This window comes from Muntiacus reevesi, chromosome 4 (assembly GCF_963930625.1).
Source record: "Muntiacus reevesi chromosome 4, mMunRee1.1, whole genome shotgun sequence".
NCBI classification, from domain to species: domain Eukaryota; kingdom Metazoa; phylum Chordata; class Mammalia; order Artiodactyla; family Cervidae; genus Muntiacus; species Muntiacus reevesi.
Genome location: NC_089252.1, coordinates 23938553 through 23957678, shown reverse-complemented (window position 1 = coordinate 23957678; position 19126 = coordinate 23938553). Strand labels below are relative to the sequence as shown.

General features: G+C 40.4%; 1 protein-coding gene across 1 annotated transcript in view; it reads left to right on the top strand.

Annotated features, from left to right (window-relative positions):
• Positions 1 to 6584, top strand: part of MEP1B (meprin A subunit beta) — a 34070-nt gene extending 27486 nt beyond the window's left edge. The window contains exons 12-15 of the mRNA XM_065935131.1: positions 1572 to 1751; positions 3134 to 3257; positions 4444 to 4648; positions 6454 to 6584. Of these exons, the coding sequence (XP_065791203.1) occupies positions 1572 to 1751; positions 3134 to 3257; positions 4444 to 4648; positions 6454 to 6468 (524 nt within the window). The 3' untranslated portion in view covers positions 6469 to 6584. The remainder of the gene's footprint in view (positions 1 to 1571; positions 1752 to 3133; positions 3258 to 4443; positions 4649 to 6453) is intronic.
• The last annotated feature ends 12542 nt before the right edge of the window (positions 6585 to 19126 follow it).

Sequence of the window (19126 nt, the reverse complement as noted above, 5' to 3'; positions counted from 1 at the left end):
TGCCAACAAATTGAGAAGATTTTGGCTGTATTCTTGGAATTTGATGACAACGCCTGAATTCTCAAGGTTGTACGAGGAGTGTGTGCATGCTAAGTCACTTCAATCATGACCAACTCTTTGTGACCCTATGGACCATAGCCTGCCAGGCTCCTCTGTCCATGGGATTCTCCAGGCAAAGATACTGGAGTGGGTTGCCATTTCCTCCTCTAAGGGGATCTTCTCGACCCAGAGATCGAGCCCTGTCTCTTATGTCTCCTGCACTGGCAGGCGGGTTTGTTTTTTTTTTTTCCTACCACTAGCACCACCTGGGATGAGGTGTGTTGTTGGTTTTAGAGTCTGACAATCCTAGGTTCAAATCCAAGGTTTGCTTCTCATTAGCATTGTGACTTTGCACTGATAATCTCTTGAAACCTCAGCATCCTCAGCAGTAAAACCGGGACAGTAATAATAACCCCACAATTTTATTAACAGTGTCTCTACAGTTCAAGGAGGGAAGTTTGTGGAAGGGCCTGGCAGGGGGAGAGTCTCAGATGCTGAGTTCTCCTAACCCATGCTGTCTTTGTCTTGTCACTGATATTGTCAAAAAACAGCTCAGTTTTTGAAATGGGGGTGGTTTTTGATCAGAAAGAAGATGCTAAGTAGATGTTCTTAGTGTTGGGAAGGGTGTGGGAATGGATCGTAACTTCTTACTGAAGGGTCCTGGGGGACTTGCCAATAGTGACATCATTCCTCATCTTTCTAGGCTGAAAGATGCAGTGCCCAGAAAGCAATGCCCAGAAAAAGAAGCAGTGCCCAGAAAGTATTGATCACATTTCTAATTATAATAATCTTTTGCCCTCTGGGAACCTAACAAAGTAAAACATGAAATTATGACAAGGTCAATATTGTCAAATCTGAATTCCGCATATGAAAAGAATGGACCTAAGTGATCTGGGGGAGAAAAATCTAATCGATAGGGAAAAAAAAATAGTATTCACAAAGAGGTGTGGGAATTTGATGTTCACAATTTCTTTACCTTTTTTCAAAACATTTTTCCCTGAATGATGTTGAAAATGGCTCAAGGTTGGATGGGTCATCACCTGTTTTTTCAGAAACAGTGCTTCTCACTGTCTTCTACTCCTGAAGCACTTTGCTATGTTAGGTGAATAATTCAGTTAGTAAGATGAATTGTTGTATGCTAAAATTATCAACTCTCTCAGTAATGCATTGATTTAACTCGGTTTAAAGGGCTGTCTGTAACTCAGAAGGCCACTACAGAATGATTCTAATGGGTAGTTGAATTTCTACACTGGTCAGTCAGTAAAAGTGTAGAACTTTACTACTCAGGCCTCCTACCCAGGAAACTTTCAGTAACCCTGAGTGTGGTCCTCCCTGCTGCGCCATCTCATTTCCATCAGGACAATATAAATGAAAAACTCCAGTGATTTGCCAGGGACTACAACACAGGTCAATAGCATAATTTAATTATTTTGAGCTCTATCTTAATTGTGCTTCACATTGTCTGCATTTTCCTGCCCCCAAAAGCTATGATGATGCTAAACATAATCCATTAATATAAATTGCTTTTTCAGATAATGGAACCTATTTTTGGGACAGGCCTTCCAAAGTGGGAGCACAAGTTATTTTCCCTAATGGAACTCAGTTTTACATAGGTAGGGGCCGTGGATTCCCTAACTTTATGACCCAAGAAATGCTGAAAAGCAGAGATTTTATCAAAGGAGATGATGTTTATATCCTACTGGCAGTGGAAGGTATGTCAAAAATAGTTTTCTCTAAGCTATTCTTTTTTTTTTTCCTTTCTTGTGGTCACTGATTATTTACTGTGTTCTTCTGGGTTCTATTTTCAGATATATTAGATAGAGATGTGGGAAGAAGTGGGCATGAGTGGGATTTTTTTTTTGTATGAAACATTAACAATATAAAAATAATTTAGATGGAAACAGGGATAGTGCCAGGACAAATTAATTACCACTGCATGGAACAACAGTGGAAAGCTTTAGCCCAGAAGACTTCTTTAGAAATAAGCTAAAGTATATCCATTATACCCTAGAATTTAATTCTTGGATTCTAGAAGTAAAAATGTCACACAAAACATAAAATGAAAGTGGAAATGGACTTTGTTGTCTCTTTTAAATATGTACACACATGTGTGCACACACATATATGTCTTGTCAGTAACAGCATTAATCTCTTGTCTTCTAACTTCTTGGTCATGGCAGCCAACAATAACATTTTTCAGGAATAACTGGTCGTTTCCATGTTTTATGTGATAGGATTTTAACTCATTTACTATTAAAGACCCACTTGCATCTCAGTAAGTCAGAATTATTTTTTATGGCAAAAGGTGGTGTCATTAAAATCCATGAAATTTTGATTTCTGTGTCAGAGTAAATCTAGATGATACTTCAGGGGAAAAACTATTCAGAAATAACTTTCATTGAGGGAGAAAACATTTTAGGTAGCAGAGACAAATTCATATGTTCATCATGTCTGTTTGACTGGACCAGAAAACACTGAAAAGAGCAGATTCCTGGTTGTCAGGGCACCTGGTACCTTGTGCTGAATATCTATCTACTTGCTCTGCCAAGCAGGAGACCTGTGATCTTGGGCAAGCCCCTCTTTGCATTTCTTTGCATTTCTGAGCTTTCATTTCCTTGTTGCTCCCTTGGGGCTGGGAACGCAGGATCCCCTTTGAGCTCAGGTGAGCCCAGACCCAGGCAAACACATGTTCAGTTGTAGCCCCACAGGCTGGCCCAGCTTCCCTTTGTGGCTAGCTCTCAACCCGCCTGTTTGTTTTTTTCACTCCTGTGAACGTTACTGAACAGTGCCTCAGGATTGCCTGAATGTGTTACAAACTGAAGGTTTGATTTTTTTTTTTTTTAAGGAGTTGGCTTTTTAATTGACCCTTCCTTTTTATTTATTTATTTGGTTGGTTGCCCAAGGTCTTAGTTGTGGCATGTGGGATCTAGTTCCCTGACCAGGGATCGAACCCAGGCCTCCTGCATTGGGAGCAGAGAGTCTTAGCCGCTGGGCCACCCCAGAAGTCCCTGAACATTTGATTTAGAACTTAAATATCAAATGCTCATTAAACCCCAACTGACCTCCCTCCCTGCTCTCCTCCCATCCTCCTTAGACATATCCCACCTTAATGAACAAAATTACCCCCTTCCAACCTTGGACGTCAGTGACCTCTGCACAAGTTTCAGGTGTGAGAATGATGGGATCTGCATTCTCCAGAATGGCAAAGCTGAGTGTAGGTAAGGGTGCCATCTCCCCATCCTTTTGTTAGCTATTTGTTTCATTCCCACAATGTACGATTCATGTGATATTTCATATGAGTGAAATCAGTTGATTCTCATCTCAAAATTGTTCATAGGGTATTTATTGTTTGCTCTCCATTTGGGAGTTTGGGTTGCCAGTAGAACAATGAAATTATTAATGTAAAGAGAGTACATTGTATATATTTTTAATTTTATTTATTTATGGCTCTGCTGGGTCTTTGTTGCTATGTGGCATGCGTGCGTGCTTAGTCACTTCAGTTATGTCTGACTCTCTGCAACCCCATGGACCATGGCCCACCAGACTCCTCTGTCCATGTGATTCTCCAGGCAAGAATACTGGAGTGGGTTGCCATTTCCTTCTCCAGTGATAAAGTATGAAATGAGTGAAGTGAAATCACTCAGTCGTGTCCAACTCTTTGCAACTCCATGGACTGTAGCCAATCAGGCTCCTCCATCCAAGGGATTTTCCAGGCAAGAGTGCTGGAGGGGCTTGCCATTGCCTTCTCCTTGCTATGTGGGTTTTTCTGTAATTGCAGAGAGTGGACACTTCTCTCTAGTTGTGGTGCTTGGGCTTCTCACTGTGGTGGCTTCTCTTGTTGGGGAGCATGGGCTAAGGATGCATGGGCTTCAGTATTTGTGGCTCCTGGGCTCTAGAGCACAGGCTCACAGCTATAGCTGCTCTGAGGCAGGTGGGATCCTCCCTGCTCAGGGACGGAACCCACATCTCCTGCTTTCTCACATTGATTCTAATTCCTGAAACAGTCCTCATGAATTATAAATCCTTACAACAGCCTGGTGTGGTCAATGTGACTGTCCACATTCTATAGATGGAGATACCTAAATTCTGAGAAGAACCTGGCCATAATCACAGCTGGGATGTTCCGGACTGGGACACTGAGAACTAAAGTTTCTCCACTACCTGTGCTGCGTTTCTTCCCCAGCTGGGAGCTGCTGTTTTAAATCCCAGATTAGGAATAATTTCATTGCTCCTTGCTGTTGGCCCTGCCTGGCTTCCTGGGCTAGTCTAACCAATCCTTTCAGTTCGAGTGGGTGACCAATGGTTCCATCTGTCAATGACCTGAGTGTTGACCCACACCTTCAATGGTGAAGATTTTCAGATTTAAATGTCAGCTCATAACTCAGTCATGTTTCAAACGTGTAGGTGTCGGTCGGGGGATGACTGGTGGTACATGGGAGAAAGGTGTGAAAAGAGAGGGTCAACACGAGACACCATTGTCATCGCCACATCGTCCACTGCTGCTGTGTTGGCCCTGATGCTGATCATCACTCTCGTCAGTGTCTACTATACCAGGAAGAAGTATCGTAAAGAGTCAAGTTCAAGGATGGTCAACACTATTATGGAAAATGTAAGTTGACTCTGATATTTGGTTATTCAAAACCCATTGATGGAATCATATAAAGAAAAATTAGGACTTTTTTAATATCTTAAAATTTTTTTTTCTATTCCCTGTGCTGGGGAAAAAGGGTTGGAGACTATGAGTTCTTGTTACCTTCACTATAAATCAATGATTCTTGAATTGGAATCCATGGAAACTTTTGGAGGGGAGGTTTATTATCCTCCTGAAACTGTACCCAGAATTGTGTATGGTTCTGCAGTTTTCTGGGGTGGGAGTCTGTGACCCTCCTGAAAGGCACGACTGATTTTTGCCTACACACTTCAGTCTACCTGGTTAAGTGGAAAGATGAACCATGAAAGTGTCTTTGTTCTAAAGGCTGAGCTCAGGCTTGTAGAAAGGGGGCGCTAGGCACATTTGGGGCATTTGCATTAAAGAAGATCCCAACTAATTCTGGCTTCAGATGCGATAACTCTTAGGCAAGGTTTTCAAGTAGAAATTTTAAAGTCTTGCCTCAGATGGTCTCCAGAATGGCAACAGACTCTTGAAATTACCCTGGGGAAGCAGAGACTCTGAGATGGGTGTTGGCATAAAGGATGTTTACCGAGGACACCAGTAATGGAGTGAGGGAAGCTGGACCAGGCAGCTCTATTTTAAAGTTATATGATTTTTTTAAAGTGGACAGATTTATTTGTTTGAAGAACTTTGTTTGTTAAAGACACTAAATTTTTTTGTGAAGTTATTCAAAAGATGGACAGAAAGCAAGCAGTTTTATTCTCATATACAGTTGTCATATTTCCTGAACCTCAGGAAGATATTTAAAGCTAGTCATAAGGCAGTGGATCTCTTCCTTCACAAGCCCATTAGAAAAGTACTTAAAATGTATATATTAATAGGTTGTGTTTTTTTTAGAAAAACAGATATTTCCAGCTTATCTTATGACTTAAAAGGGACAGATCAACTAGTGATCCAGTAGATCAGCCTGGTGGAAACCCGGGGCCATTAGGGAAGTACTTGGGGGTGGGGTAACTATGGTGGGGGGAGTGATTAGAGAGGAGAGGACTTGTTAGCTGAAGGGTGAGACTACCAAGATATTCCTCTGGAAACTGAAAGATGTAAGCACTATTATAAAGGCTGATTTATCAAGCTAAAGTTGGAAGTAAAATGATAAAACAATAAGCAGAAAAAGAAGGAAGTTAATCCAATAAAGGAACTATTAGGACATTAAATGGAAACACACACAAACACACACACAACCCCCATAATATAACAACACAACTGTTTTTGCCTCTGGGTCATTTAAACACATGCCCAAGAGTAAGGAATCAACTTAGTCTAGGCATTTCTGGGGCTTCCCTGGTGGCTCAAACCGTAAAGAATCTGCCTGCAATGCAGGAGATGTTGGATCCCTGGGTAGGAAAGATCCCCTGGAGAAATGACAACCCGCTCTAGTAATCTTGCATGGAGAATTCCATGGACAGAGGAGCTTGGCGGGTTACAGTCCATGGGGTCACAAGGCATTTCTGCAGTTAATTCACCGATAGCAGAACCTCTACCTGTAGTTTAAATCTTAAATTGAAATGACCTTTTTTTCGGAGTCGGAAGTGTGTGCTCACCCTGATATTTGAACATCTGAATAAAGCGGGACATGTCTGTGCATTTTCCCGCAGCCCAAGTCTTGAAAGGATGCCAGCTGGGAGGGAAGCCAGAAGACTGCAGAGGGCACTTCATTGAAACATTAGACTTTCATTGTGATGCATGTCAATGACAGTTTTTAAATTTAGAAATTAAGTCATCAATTGTTCTTCCCCTTTTAGCAATATGCACTTTGAAGATTAACTCTGCAATACAGCCAGCCAATGAAATGAAAGACTCTTCATCATGGATTCACCCATAATATATTACAACCACTTCCTCCTTCTGTAAATGGATCATCTCTGTAAATAGCTGGGTACACTATAAATCATTATTTTGGTAAAAGTCTAATTGGTGAGATATTGCTTCTGTTTTTGTTTTTAAAGGATGGGGGTAAATAAATGAAAAATAAAAATAGATGAAGTGGAGACGCAATTCCGGCTGTTGTGGAAGAAAAACATTGTTTATAAGTCAGATAGCAAGAACTGGGAATAGCTTTCCAAGTGACTGATCCTTCTCTTTGGGGGCCAAGTGCCATGGCCTCACAGGTGATTCCCTAGAAATTGCCCAATGGGGATGATCTTCCATGTAGAATCTCCCCATTGCCAAGTTGTCCTGTCCCGGTGGACAGAGGGGCAGAGGGCAGCTCTGTTCTCCCTGGGGACATCTGCCCCTCCATCTGAAACTGGCTACTTCCTTGTTTTCTTTATTATTATTTAATCATGCTTAAGGCTTGTAGAATTTTAATTCCCCAGCCAGGAATCAAACCCAGGCCCTTAGCAGTGAGAGAGTGAAGTCCTAGCCACTAGACTGCCAGGGAATTCCCTTGTCACTATTTTTTATTTTAGCCATCCCTGTTAAGTGATATCTCATTGTGGTTGTAGTCTGCAGGTCCCTAGTGACTCATGATACTGAATAAGTACTCAGGTACTTATTTGCTGTCTCTGTAGCATCTTCAGTGGACTCTCTCTTTATATCTTTCACTCATGCTCTGAATGAGATTTTTGCTCTTACAGTGTTTTGAGAACTTTTAATATATTTTGATCTATCTATTTCATTGTCAAATATGTGGTTTGGAAACATATTTTCCCACTCTGCCACTTGCCTTATTCACTTAAAATAATATTTTGCAGAGCAGAAGTTTTTAATTTTGATAAAGTTCAGCTGATCATTATTTTTTAGTGGATTGTGGTTTTGGTGTCAAATCTAAGAAATCTTTGTCTACTCTTAGATCCTGAATATTTTCTCCTATTTTAAAAAATGTTTTGTGTATTTTTTGTTTTATATTTAACTCAATAATACATTTTGAGTTAATTTTTGTAAAAGGTGTAAGGTTTAGGTTGAAGTTAATATTTTGGCATTATTTTCTCTGTTGAATTGTATTACATGTTATATATATATATATATTTATAAATAATTTATACATAATGTTACATCTTATTGATAATTCAGTTCAGTTCAGTTGCTCAGTTGTGTTCGACTTTGCGACCCCTTGAACTGCAGCACACTGGGCTTCCCTGTCCATCACCAACTCCCGGAACTTGCTCAAACTCATGTTCATTGAGTCGGTGATGCCATCCAACCATCTCATCCTCTGTTGTCCCCTTCTCCTCCTGCCTTCAGTCTTTGCCAGCATCAGAATCTTTTCTCATGAGTGAGCTCTTCACATTAGGTGGGCAGAGTACTGGAGTTTCAGCTTCAGCATCAAGTCCTTCCAATGAATATTCAGGACTGATTTCCTTTAGGATTGACTGGTTGGATCTCCTTACAGTACAAATGACTCACAAGAGTCTTCTCCAACACCACAGTTCAAAAGCATCAGTTCTTGGACACTCTGCTTTCTTTATGGTCCAACTTTACATCCATATGTAACTAATGGAAAAACCATAGCTTTGACTATACAGACCTTTGTCGACAAAATGATGTCTACTTTTGAATATGCTGTTTAGGTTGGTCATAGCTTTTCTTCCAAGGAGCAAGTGTCTTTTAATTTCATGGCTGCAGTCACCATCTGCAGTGATTTTGGAGTCCAAGAAAAGAAAGTCTGTCACTGTTTCCATTGTTTCCCCATCTATTTGCCATGATCTTCATTTTTAGAATGTTGAGTTTTAAGTCAGCTTTTTCACTCTCCTCTTTCACTTTAATCAAGACGCTCTTTAGTTCCTCTTTGTTTTCTGTCATGAAGGTGGTATCTGAGGTTATTGATATTTTTCCCAGCAAACTTGATTCCAGCTTGTGCTTCATCCAGCCTGGCATTTGGCTTGATGTACTCTGCATATAAATTAAATAAATAGGTAGGCTGATAATATACATCCTTGACGTACTACTTCCCCGATTTGGAACCAGTCTGTTTTTCCATGTCCGGTTCTAACTGTTGCTTCTTGACCTGTATACAGATTTCTCAGAAGGCAGGTAAGGTGGTCTGGTATTCCCATCTGTTTAAGAATTTTCCCCAGTTTGTTTTCCACACAGTCAAAGGCTTTAGTGTAGTCAATGAAGTAGAAGTAGATGTTTTTATGGAATTCTCTTGCTTTATCTGTGATCCACCGGATGTTGGTAATTTGATCTCTGGTTCCTCTGCTTTTTCTTTTTTAAAATACTTTATTTATTTATCTGGCTGCACTGGGTTGTAGCTGCAGCATGCAGGATCTTTTTTCGTTTTAGCTGCAACATGTGGGATCTTACTTCCCCAACCAGGAATCGAACCCAGGCCCCTGAATGCAGGCCCCCTGCATTGGGAACGCAGCGTTTTAGCCCCACTGGACCACCAGGGAAGTCCCCTCTGCTTTTCCTAAATCCAACTTGAACATTTCGAATTATTAGATTTATAGTTATATATCTAATGTAATACCTAAAGCAACCACTATAAAATCCATAGACACTAAAAGTCATATATAATGTATTAAACTTCATATATATTAGATTATATATGTATACAAAATCATAGCCTTCTTTCAATTTTGAAAAAATCTGTATAATAACCAAGTTTAAATAACCATTGTTTGCCCTTCAAGTGTTTTGTTTTTTTTAAAAGTAAAAGCGATGTTCTATGAGAAAAGCAGCTAATTTATCTCACAACTCAAAAATCTTACAGATTCTTTCCCTTAACCTAACCATACTTCATTACAAAGCAAAAGTACCTTTTTTAGTACATTCCATTTTATCAGACAGAATAGAAAAAATACCTATGCTCAAGGGTTGAGATTTTGTAAAGTTAATCATATTTACTGCTTCATTAAGGATATTTTTGAGTAAGATTGTCTTTAAAATTACTCATTTATTGATTTATTTAACACAATGTGTCACAGTGAAGATTGCAATGACTATTAGTACAGTTTGGTACATTGCCTTGATTTGTGCTAAGACACCAGCAGTTCTATTTATCATTGCTTTCTTTCTTTTTTTTTCTGATTTTTTTATTGTGATAAGAATTTGAAAACAACAAAATCCACCATTCTAACCATTTTAAAGGGACATTTAGAACATCACAATGTTATATCACGACCATCACTATGCAGTGACAGTCTACCACTATGCAGTGGTAGATCATTTTCATCACCCCAAAGAACATTCCATATCCATTAAACACTTATTTCTCTTCCTCCTTTCTCCAGCACCCACAACCCCACTGCCGTCCTTGGTAACTACTAATTTGCTTTCTGTCTTTATGGATTTGCCTGTTCTGGACATTTTGTGTAACTAGAATCACATAATATGTGTCCTTTTATGTTGGGCTTCTTTCATTTAGCATAAGATTTTCAAGGTTCATTTATGTTGTAGCCTATATCAGTACATCATTCCTTTTCACAGCTGAGTAATATTTCACTGGATGAATATACCACTAATCAAAGGGAGTTGTAGGGAGTTGTTTTAGCACAAAAGAGACAGTGTTGTCCACATGCTGGTGGTTAAGACTCTGAAGCCAGACTGCCCTGGTTCCAATCTTACCACACACTTGTGGTGTGACCTGGGAGAGTTACATAATCTGTCTGTGCCTTCATTTCCTCATCTCTACACTGAGTAGTAATAATGCTTAGCTTACAATGTTGTTGCAATAATAAACTATATAATATATTCAAAGTGCTTGGAACAGTGCCTGGCATATCATAACCACCGTGTAAGTAAGACCCGCTGTTGCTAGAAAAGGAAATCAAAAGGATGATGAATGGGAGGGTAAGAAAGTGGAAGCACGTATCTTGGATGATAATGGCTTTTTCTCAGTGATTTTTTCAAATTAAAAGTAGTTTTTATAATTGTGTATGTGCCTTTCCTCACAACACATATCCATGGCAGTTTACAATTAAAACCCTGGTAAACAGAGTTCAGCCTTTCAAAAGCAGATTTCATCACTGTTTTTTTCTATGCAGTTCATGACTGTGTTGCAAATGTTATTTGTCTCCTATTGTTTGGTTCTTGGATGATTAACGCACCAAATTATGGGCAAGCTGTCTTGTTATGTAGTTTAGTTACTAAGTTGTGTTCAACTCATTGTGACCCCAGGGACTGTAGTCTGCCAGGCTCCTCTGTCCATGGGATTTCCCAGGCAAGAATACTGGAATGGATTGCTATTTCCTCCTCCAAGGGATCTTCCCAAACCAGGGATTGAACCTGCATCTCCTGCAATGGCTACATTGGCAGGTGGATTCTTTACAATGAGCCTCTAGGGAATCCTGGGCAAACTGTTACTATTCCATAATCTGGAATTTCCAAATTGAGATTGAGATACATTTTTGAGAAGTTTGTGTTTTTAATTCTAGGAGCAATAGAGGAAAACCTCTCCAATTTCTTATATATGAGTATAGTCATATTACTCATGTATATATGAATATTTTGTAAAGACACGGGAATGAACAGATACGTAGGTGTGCATGCATGCTAAGTCACTTCAGCTGTATCTGACTCTCTGTGACCCTATGGACTATAGACTGCCAGGCTCCTCTGCCCATGGGATTCTCCAGACAAGAATACTGGAGTGGGTTGCCATGGCCTCCTCCGGGGGATCTTCCTGAACCAGAAATCGAACCCGAGTCTGTTATGTCTCCTGCATTGGCAGACAGGTTCTTTACCAGTAACACCACCTGAGAAGCCCGTAGGTATGTATGCTGCTGCTGCTGTTGCTGCTAAGTCGCTTCAGTCGTGTCCGACTCTGTGCGACCCTATAGATGGCAGCCCACCAGGCTCTCCCATCCCTGGGATTCTCCAGGCAAGAACACTGGAGTGGGTTGCCATTTCCTTCTCCAATGCGTGAAAGTGAAAAGTGAAAGTGAAGTTGCTCAGTCATGTCCGACTCTTTGCGACCCCAGGGACTGCAGCCCACCAGGCTCCTCCGTCCATGGGATTTTCCAGGCAAGAGCACTGGAGTTGGGTGCCATTGCCTTCTTCACGCAGGTATGTATACACTTTGGTAAAATGCCATTTATTAATGTCATGCGGCCATACTGGGTTCATATTTGAGTTACCTGTTAGTCTCAGGCTTTAATCTTTTTAATAGTATATGGATTTTTGATTTTACACTGGTTCCCAACGGTTTAACTGGAGCATGTAACAGTTTACATAAATGTCTCCCCTTTTTCAATTATACAAAAACTCCCCTTTCACACTCAATTTTCTTTAAAGTGAGAGAGGAAATGGAGCCATCTCAGCCTGTTGTGATCCAGCACCTGCATGATCCTCACAGCAGGATATTTTTCTTTAGTCATTTTTCCCTTGGTCCTTGTTCCTTGTGATTGTTTAAGACATGTGGCCTGAGGTGTTAGGGCTTCCCCAATGGTTCAGTGGGCAAACAATCCACCTACAATGCAGGAGACACAGGAGACACAGGTTTGATCTGGGTCGGGAGGATCCCTTGGAGGAGGAAGTGGACACTCACTCCAGTATTCTTGCCTGAAAAATTCCATGGACAGAGGAACCTGGCAGGATACAGTCCAAAGTGTCGCAAAAAGTCGTACACGACTGAGCGACTAAGCACGAGCACTGAGGCATTAAGTAACTACTTCCCCAGTGGGGGCAGTTTGAGAATTTTCAGCGTTGGTTCAAGGAAGATAGTAGGTCACTTTAATGGAATGTTGCACCCTGTAAAATGAGGCTGCCTTTGACCATCTAAAGACTTCCTGTGGAAGCATCGTTCTGTGGTTCCAGGCCTGCTGTACAGCATGGTTGTCAAGTCAGACTTGTGAGGCCTATGATTGCAAGTTTGTGGTATCAATTGTTTCTACCAGTTTTGACTGACAAGGGACAATGGGTATTTTTGGAAACCAGCTAAAGTGGCACTGCCCTATGGTTAGGGAATAATCACAGTTTTCAATTCTTGTGGGCCACTAGTTTTAAAATTAAGAGATTCCGAAAAAATTTTAAATTTAAGATGTTTCCAATTATTTTAATTTTGCACAGAGAGACAGAGAGATTTTCCGCTAAGACATTTAATACTGTGCTATTTCAAGTGATTCTTTATTTCAAATAAAGAATTTCATACTTTGCATAGAATTTAATTACCTCTTATTTCATAGGCAAAATCATGCCCTTGTCATTAAACACCCATGGAAGCACATTCGCTCTTTCACTCACTCTTCTGTACATTTTGGTACCTGGTTATATTGATGAGTTAATCTCTTCTTTGAAATTCCAGGAAAGAGTGAACTGTATTTAATCTTAAGGTTCAAAATGACCTTAAATCCCTGTATTTCTATGGAGACCACTGCTTGGGGCCTGGAAAGAATACAGCTCCATTCAGACTATCTTTATTTATTAATTTAATTTTTTTTTTTAGGTTTTTAAGGTTCATGTTTCTGTATATAATTTTTTATTTTGTTTTTTCTCCTGTCCTATTATGTGTTTTAGAACATTCCTATTAAATGTTTCCACCCAACAGACACTCACACATGTGTCAAAAAGCTTGTGCTCATAGAAACTTCATTCCCATCAGGGATCTAGAGCCCTCTGTGGCACACACCAGTTAGAAACTGAAATCTTCAAAAGTGAGACTCCAGCCTTGAGCCCTGAAAGTCTATATTGAGGACAAGAAATCTCTGTGACAATTATAAACTCAGATCAAATGTTCTTTGACATGATGAGCTGGTGGCATTGCTTCCTTCTAGGAAATTTCTCTTTTTAAAAAACAAACTATTAAAATTATTTTACCTCTTATTTTAAAAAACTTTATTGATTATCTTTAATATTTAAAGATAGTAAATAAATATTAAATGTTTAATTTTAATTAATTAAATATTTATTTAAAATTTTAATTCAATTCCACTTTAATTAATTTAAATAATAATTATTTAAATTAAATCAAATACCTAAATTATTTGATTTAATATTTTAATTTTAAGCAAATATTAAATATTTTAATATTTAAAGATCATACATAAATAAGAACATGAACTGCAGAGAGGACAAATAATTATCCTTTGACATCTAGAATTTTACCATAAATCCAAATTTCACCACTGAAGTCAAGTCTGACCATTAAAGCCTGGAAGCCTTCTAGAACATTGACTCCCTCAGATGTAGTTTACATCAGAGACACAGTGCTTGCCATCATAAGAGTTAACGATTATAGGAAATTTTCATCAGAGCTCTCAGATGACTGGGAAATGCTGCTATGGAAACAATTAATCATTGGCCAGTTAAACACCCATTTCAAACCAACCTAGGAGATGAAAACAAGCCACTGGAAATGGACACTCCATAAACTTTTGGGACTTTGGAGATCAGCACGATCAGGAGAACTAACCTTCTTGGTCAGGAGAAGAGAACTAAAATTTCTGGGTACATTTAGTTATACTCAATTCTAGACTTTGTAGGGTGTTTTATATATTTAATTCTCACAACAGTCCTTTGTGATGAATATTATCCTTATTTGACAGGTAAAAAATATTATGTTTATAGTTAGGTCAATTTGGCTTTTAACTTGTAGTTATTCTAACTCTGTTATGTCCATGTGGTGCCATAGGCAGTGTGGTCCACCTGTTAGACAACAGAAAATTCAACTGAGTAAATTTAAAGCTCAGACTGGCTTTATTAAATGACTTATAAATTGGGCTTCCCTTGTGTCTCAGCTGGTAAAGAATCTGCCTGCAATGCGGGAGACCTGGGTTTGTTCCCTGCGTTGGGAAGATCCCCTGGAGAAGGGAAAGGCCACCCACTCCAGTATTCTGGCCTGGAGAATTCCATGGACTACACAGCCCAAGGGGTCGCAAAGAGTCTGACATGACTGAGCGACTTTCACTTGCACTTTCCATCTGTAAACTTGAAAGGAGTTCCACCAAGTTGTAGGAAAGGGACGGGTTTTCTTTTTTAACATAGGCACCTTTATTAAAAAATTATTTATTTATCCACACTGGGTCTTAGTTGAGGCATGTGGAATCTCTAGTTGCAGTATGTGGGATCTAGTTCTCTGATCAGGGATTGAACCTGGGCCTCCTGCGTTGACAGTCTTAGCCACTGGACAACCAGATTAGTCCCAGGGAAGGGTATTAAAGGCTTGAAGAGATAGAATAAGGAAGTTATTAGTAAAGAATGCATTATTTTAGGCAAGGCCACCTTCCTAAGGGGATGGGAAGAGGTAGATTACCTCACCAGTGCTAACCAGGTGATTTCCAGGTTGACTGGGTTAAAGGTTACTTTCCCAGAAGGGTTGAAACTGCAATTAAGTCAGGTATTAAGGTTTGGCTTGGTGATGCAAGTTGAGCACAAGTGACTATATTTGGGACCTTCTGTCTCCTCACACCACTGAGGAATAGGCTATACCTCGGGAGAGGGAGATGGTTCGTCTGGTCTGCCCTTTAAGTGAAACCTGTGCAGAACCTCCATTAAATCTTTAAGGTGGTAATGATCCAGCAAAGCCCAACTAAATGAAACCCCTAGTTGCAGAAGAAACAGAAAGAAATTTTCTGCTAAGTGTGAGTGATAATGTGATTTCTAGTAAGAAACATGTATTTGGTCTTCCTGTTCCTGCCACAGAGCTCCTAAAAACCTTGGAATTTCCTAAACAATGAGAACTGTAAAGGAGTCTTATGTTAATGAGGTGACTTTTGAAACTCACCTAAGGATGGGGGCCGGTTGTCAGGGGAACCAACCAAGATCAAAGTGTTGGAATTTTCATCCCACCCCCTGATTTCCAGAGAAAGGTGGGATTGGAGGTGGAATCAATGGCCAATGGCCAAAAATCAATGGTCAATGATTTAATCAATTGCGATTTAATTAATTGTGCCTATGTAATGAAGCTTCCATCAAACCCCAAAAGGTGATGGGGTTGGTGAACACAGGGTGGTGTGGGCAGAGTGGGCCGCTGAGAGCATGAAGCTCCACACCGTTTCCCCATACCTTGCCTGACACATCTCTTCTGTCTGCTATTCCTGAGTTATATCCTTTTATAATAAGTAAAATATTTGTCTGAGTTCTGTGAGCTCCTCTAGCAAATAAATCAAACCCAACAAGAGGGGTCATTGGATCAGAAGCGTGAGTGATGACCTGGGTTTGCAACTGACTTCTGAAATAGGCCTAAGTCTTTAACCTGTGGAGTCTGATGCTATTTCCAGGTAGAGAGTGTCAGAACTGAGTTGAGTTGTAGGACACCCAGCTGGTGTAGAAGTGCTTGGTGGCCTGGGGAACACCTGCCCTTCCTGCCCCCTCCCCCACTCTTGACATTGGAATTGGGAGCAGAATCCTTCGATGGGGACATGGGGTGAAAATCCAACTCACAGTTTCACTGAGACTCCAAAGGAGTTCCTCAAACTGCAGAGTTTGCTTTACCAAGAAATTTACTATTTGACCTGCCAGTCCAAGGACTAGGACTCAGACCTAAGGTCTTTCCTCATCTCTGTTTCATTTTTTTATAATTTTGGGGTACACCATGAAGCATGAGGAATCTTAGTTCCCCAACCAGGGATCCCCATGCTCCCTGCAGTGGAAGCGCAGAGTCTTAACCACTGGACCAATAGGGAAGTCCCCCTCATCTCTGCTTTTAATTGCTCTTGGGCTTCCAAAGACCTAAGGCCTGGGTTCCAGGTACTGTCACTCAGGAAGTCTTTCTGTTCCTGAGTCTTTCTGTTCCTGTGGCCATAACAGATTCCAAGACTATCAAGAGCTCCTCTCCTGTTCTCTTTTCGGGCACCCATGTGGACCCCACATAGGTCTCCCAGAGGCTTGCAAAAGGCATATGTAGGCAGGAGCAGGAGAAAGAGGAAAAAAGGTAAGATATTCTTCTTTTTAATTTTGGAAGTGATTAAATTGTCCACAGGTTCCCAGTCACTGTATTAGGACATCTGCACTGTGAGGAGAATTTTTTTTTTTTTTAAAGGAATCTTATTTGTATATTTTTCATGTAAGTACCTCAAGTGTGTATAGTTAATGTCAGATAATGTGTTGAATTATTGAAGGTTGAAGGTTCCCTACCACCCTTTCCAAGTATTTCCCAATATTACATGTTCTTTTGGGTTGACTTGTGTGCTTACTCTAATGGTCACAATAAAGAGATTTAAGTTTTTATCATCATTCTCTGATAATCATATAAGGAACAAAACCAAAGTCATCCCCAGGTCCTCAAGAACTTCCTTTCTGGATGAGTAGCTTTAGATCAAAGGTGTCCCCTTTCTGGGGAGTGACTCCTTCTTCATAAATCTTAATGAGGATGATTTGGTACCCTCAAAAGCAGCTGGGATTATGCAATATTTCCTTTTAGATGGAGCCTTGGAGAACTGTCACATATAAGGAACACATGGGGTTGTCAGGATGGTGAGATAATGCATTAACTGATAAGGCAGCTGCAGTGTCATCAATGTACAACAAACCCTTGCTTATCTGTAAACCTTAGCCATAGGAGCGGCCTACTCACGAGTGTGTCCTCCGCTTCCACAGTTCAGCAGTATCTCATGGATTAATTTCCATAGTCTGAAAGCTCCTAGGCTAATATTAAGGTAGCTATAAAAAAAAGGTAGTTAATATCAGAAAAGACCGGAATACACAGGGCTTTCCTGGTGTCCAGTGGTTAGAATCCACCTGCTGATGTAGGGGATGTATGTAGGTTAGAGCTTTCATCCGGGAAGATACTATGTGCTGCGGGGCAACTAAGCCTGTGAGCCACAACTTTTGAACCTATGAACCTAGAGCCCATGCTCTGCAACAAAAGAAGGCACCGCAGTGAGAAGCCCCCACACCACGAGGAGGTAGACCTCGCTCACTGGAACTAGAAAAAGCCTGAGTGCAGCAATGAAGACCTAGTCCAGCCAAAGATTAAAAAAAAAAAAAACTTAAAAAAGAATAGAACTGCCATATGACCCAGCAATCCCATTTCTGGGCATACACACTGAGGAAACCAGATCTGAAAGAGACACGTGCATCCCAATGTTCATCGCAGCACTGTTTATAATTGCCAGGACATGGAAGCAACCTAGATGTCCATCAGCAGACGAATGGATAAGGAAGCAGTGGTACATATACACCATGGAATATTACTCAGCCGTTAAAAAGAATTCATTTGAATCAGTTCTAATGAGATGGATGAAACTGGAGCCCATTATACAGAGTGAAGTAAGCCAGAAAGATAAAGATCATTACAGTATACTAACACATATATATGGAATTTAGAAAGATGGTAATGATAACCCTATATGCAAAACAGAAAAAGAGACACAGAAGTACAGAACAGACTTTTGAACTCTGTGGGAGAAGGTGAGGGTGGGATGTTTCGAAAGAACAGCATGTATATTATCTATGGTGAAACAGATCACCAGCCCAGGTGGGATGCATGAGACAAGTGCTCGGGCCTGGTGGGCTGGGAAGACCCAGAGGAGTCGGGTGGAGAGGGAGGTGGGAGGGGGGATCGGGATGGGGAATACGTGTAACTCTATGGCTGATTCATATCAATGTATGACAAAACCCAGTGAAAAAAAATAAAAATAAAAAAATTTTTAAAAAACCCTGAAAATTTAAAAAAAAAAAAAAAAATGGAATACATTTCTCTCCTTGGAAGCTCTGACAGTCCCAAGAAACTTTGTTTTCTATCCTTAATCTCCCTCAAACTTGTGTCATCTCTTGGCTGCTGCCGCCTCTGACTAAAATTTCTTGGATCATTTATAGCAACAATATAAGCTGGAATAGGGTAGAGAAAGGATAAGTAAAGAAAGACTCCCCACTATAGAACCCATTCAAACAGATCGTTTCCTCCAGGAGTCACCACTGCGCTTTGATCTCTCAGCTAGTAAATCCTCGAGCTGAGATTTTATAAACAGATAGGGTAGGGGGTCCCTGGAGAAAGAGAATCAGTCATACTTTTTTTGACAGAAGAGAAACCATTTTTGGCCTAAGGCATTTGGTGATCTAAGCTCGGCCACTTGCATGCCTGCCCTTGCACAGGTCTCAGTAATGAATGATCTTAAGGGAAGTGAGGGAATGCAGAAACAAAGGAAAAGCAATCAAGAAACAGTTATTCAGTTGCTAAGTTGTATTTGACTCTTTGCGACCCCATGGTCTGCAGCATGCCAGGCTCCTCTGTTCTCCGCTATCCCCCAGAGTTTGCTCAAATTCATGTCCATTGAGTTGGTGATGCTATCTAACCATCTCATCTTCTGCCAGGCTCTTCTCCTTTTGCCTTCAATCTTTTCCAGCATCAGGGTCTTTTCCAATGAGTTGGTTCTTTGTATCAGGTAGCCAAAGTATTGATTGGAGCTTTAGCCTCAGCATCAGTCCTTTCAATGAATATTCAGGATTGATTTCCTTTAGGATGGACTGGCTGGAACTCCTTGCTGTCCAAGGGACTCTCAAGAGTCTTCTCCAGCACCACAGTTCAAAAGCATCAATTCTTTGGCGTTCAGCCTACCTTATGGTCCAAGAAATAATAGTTCGGTGATAAAACAA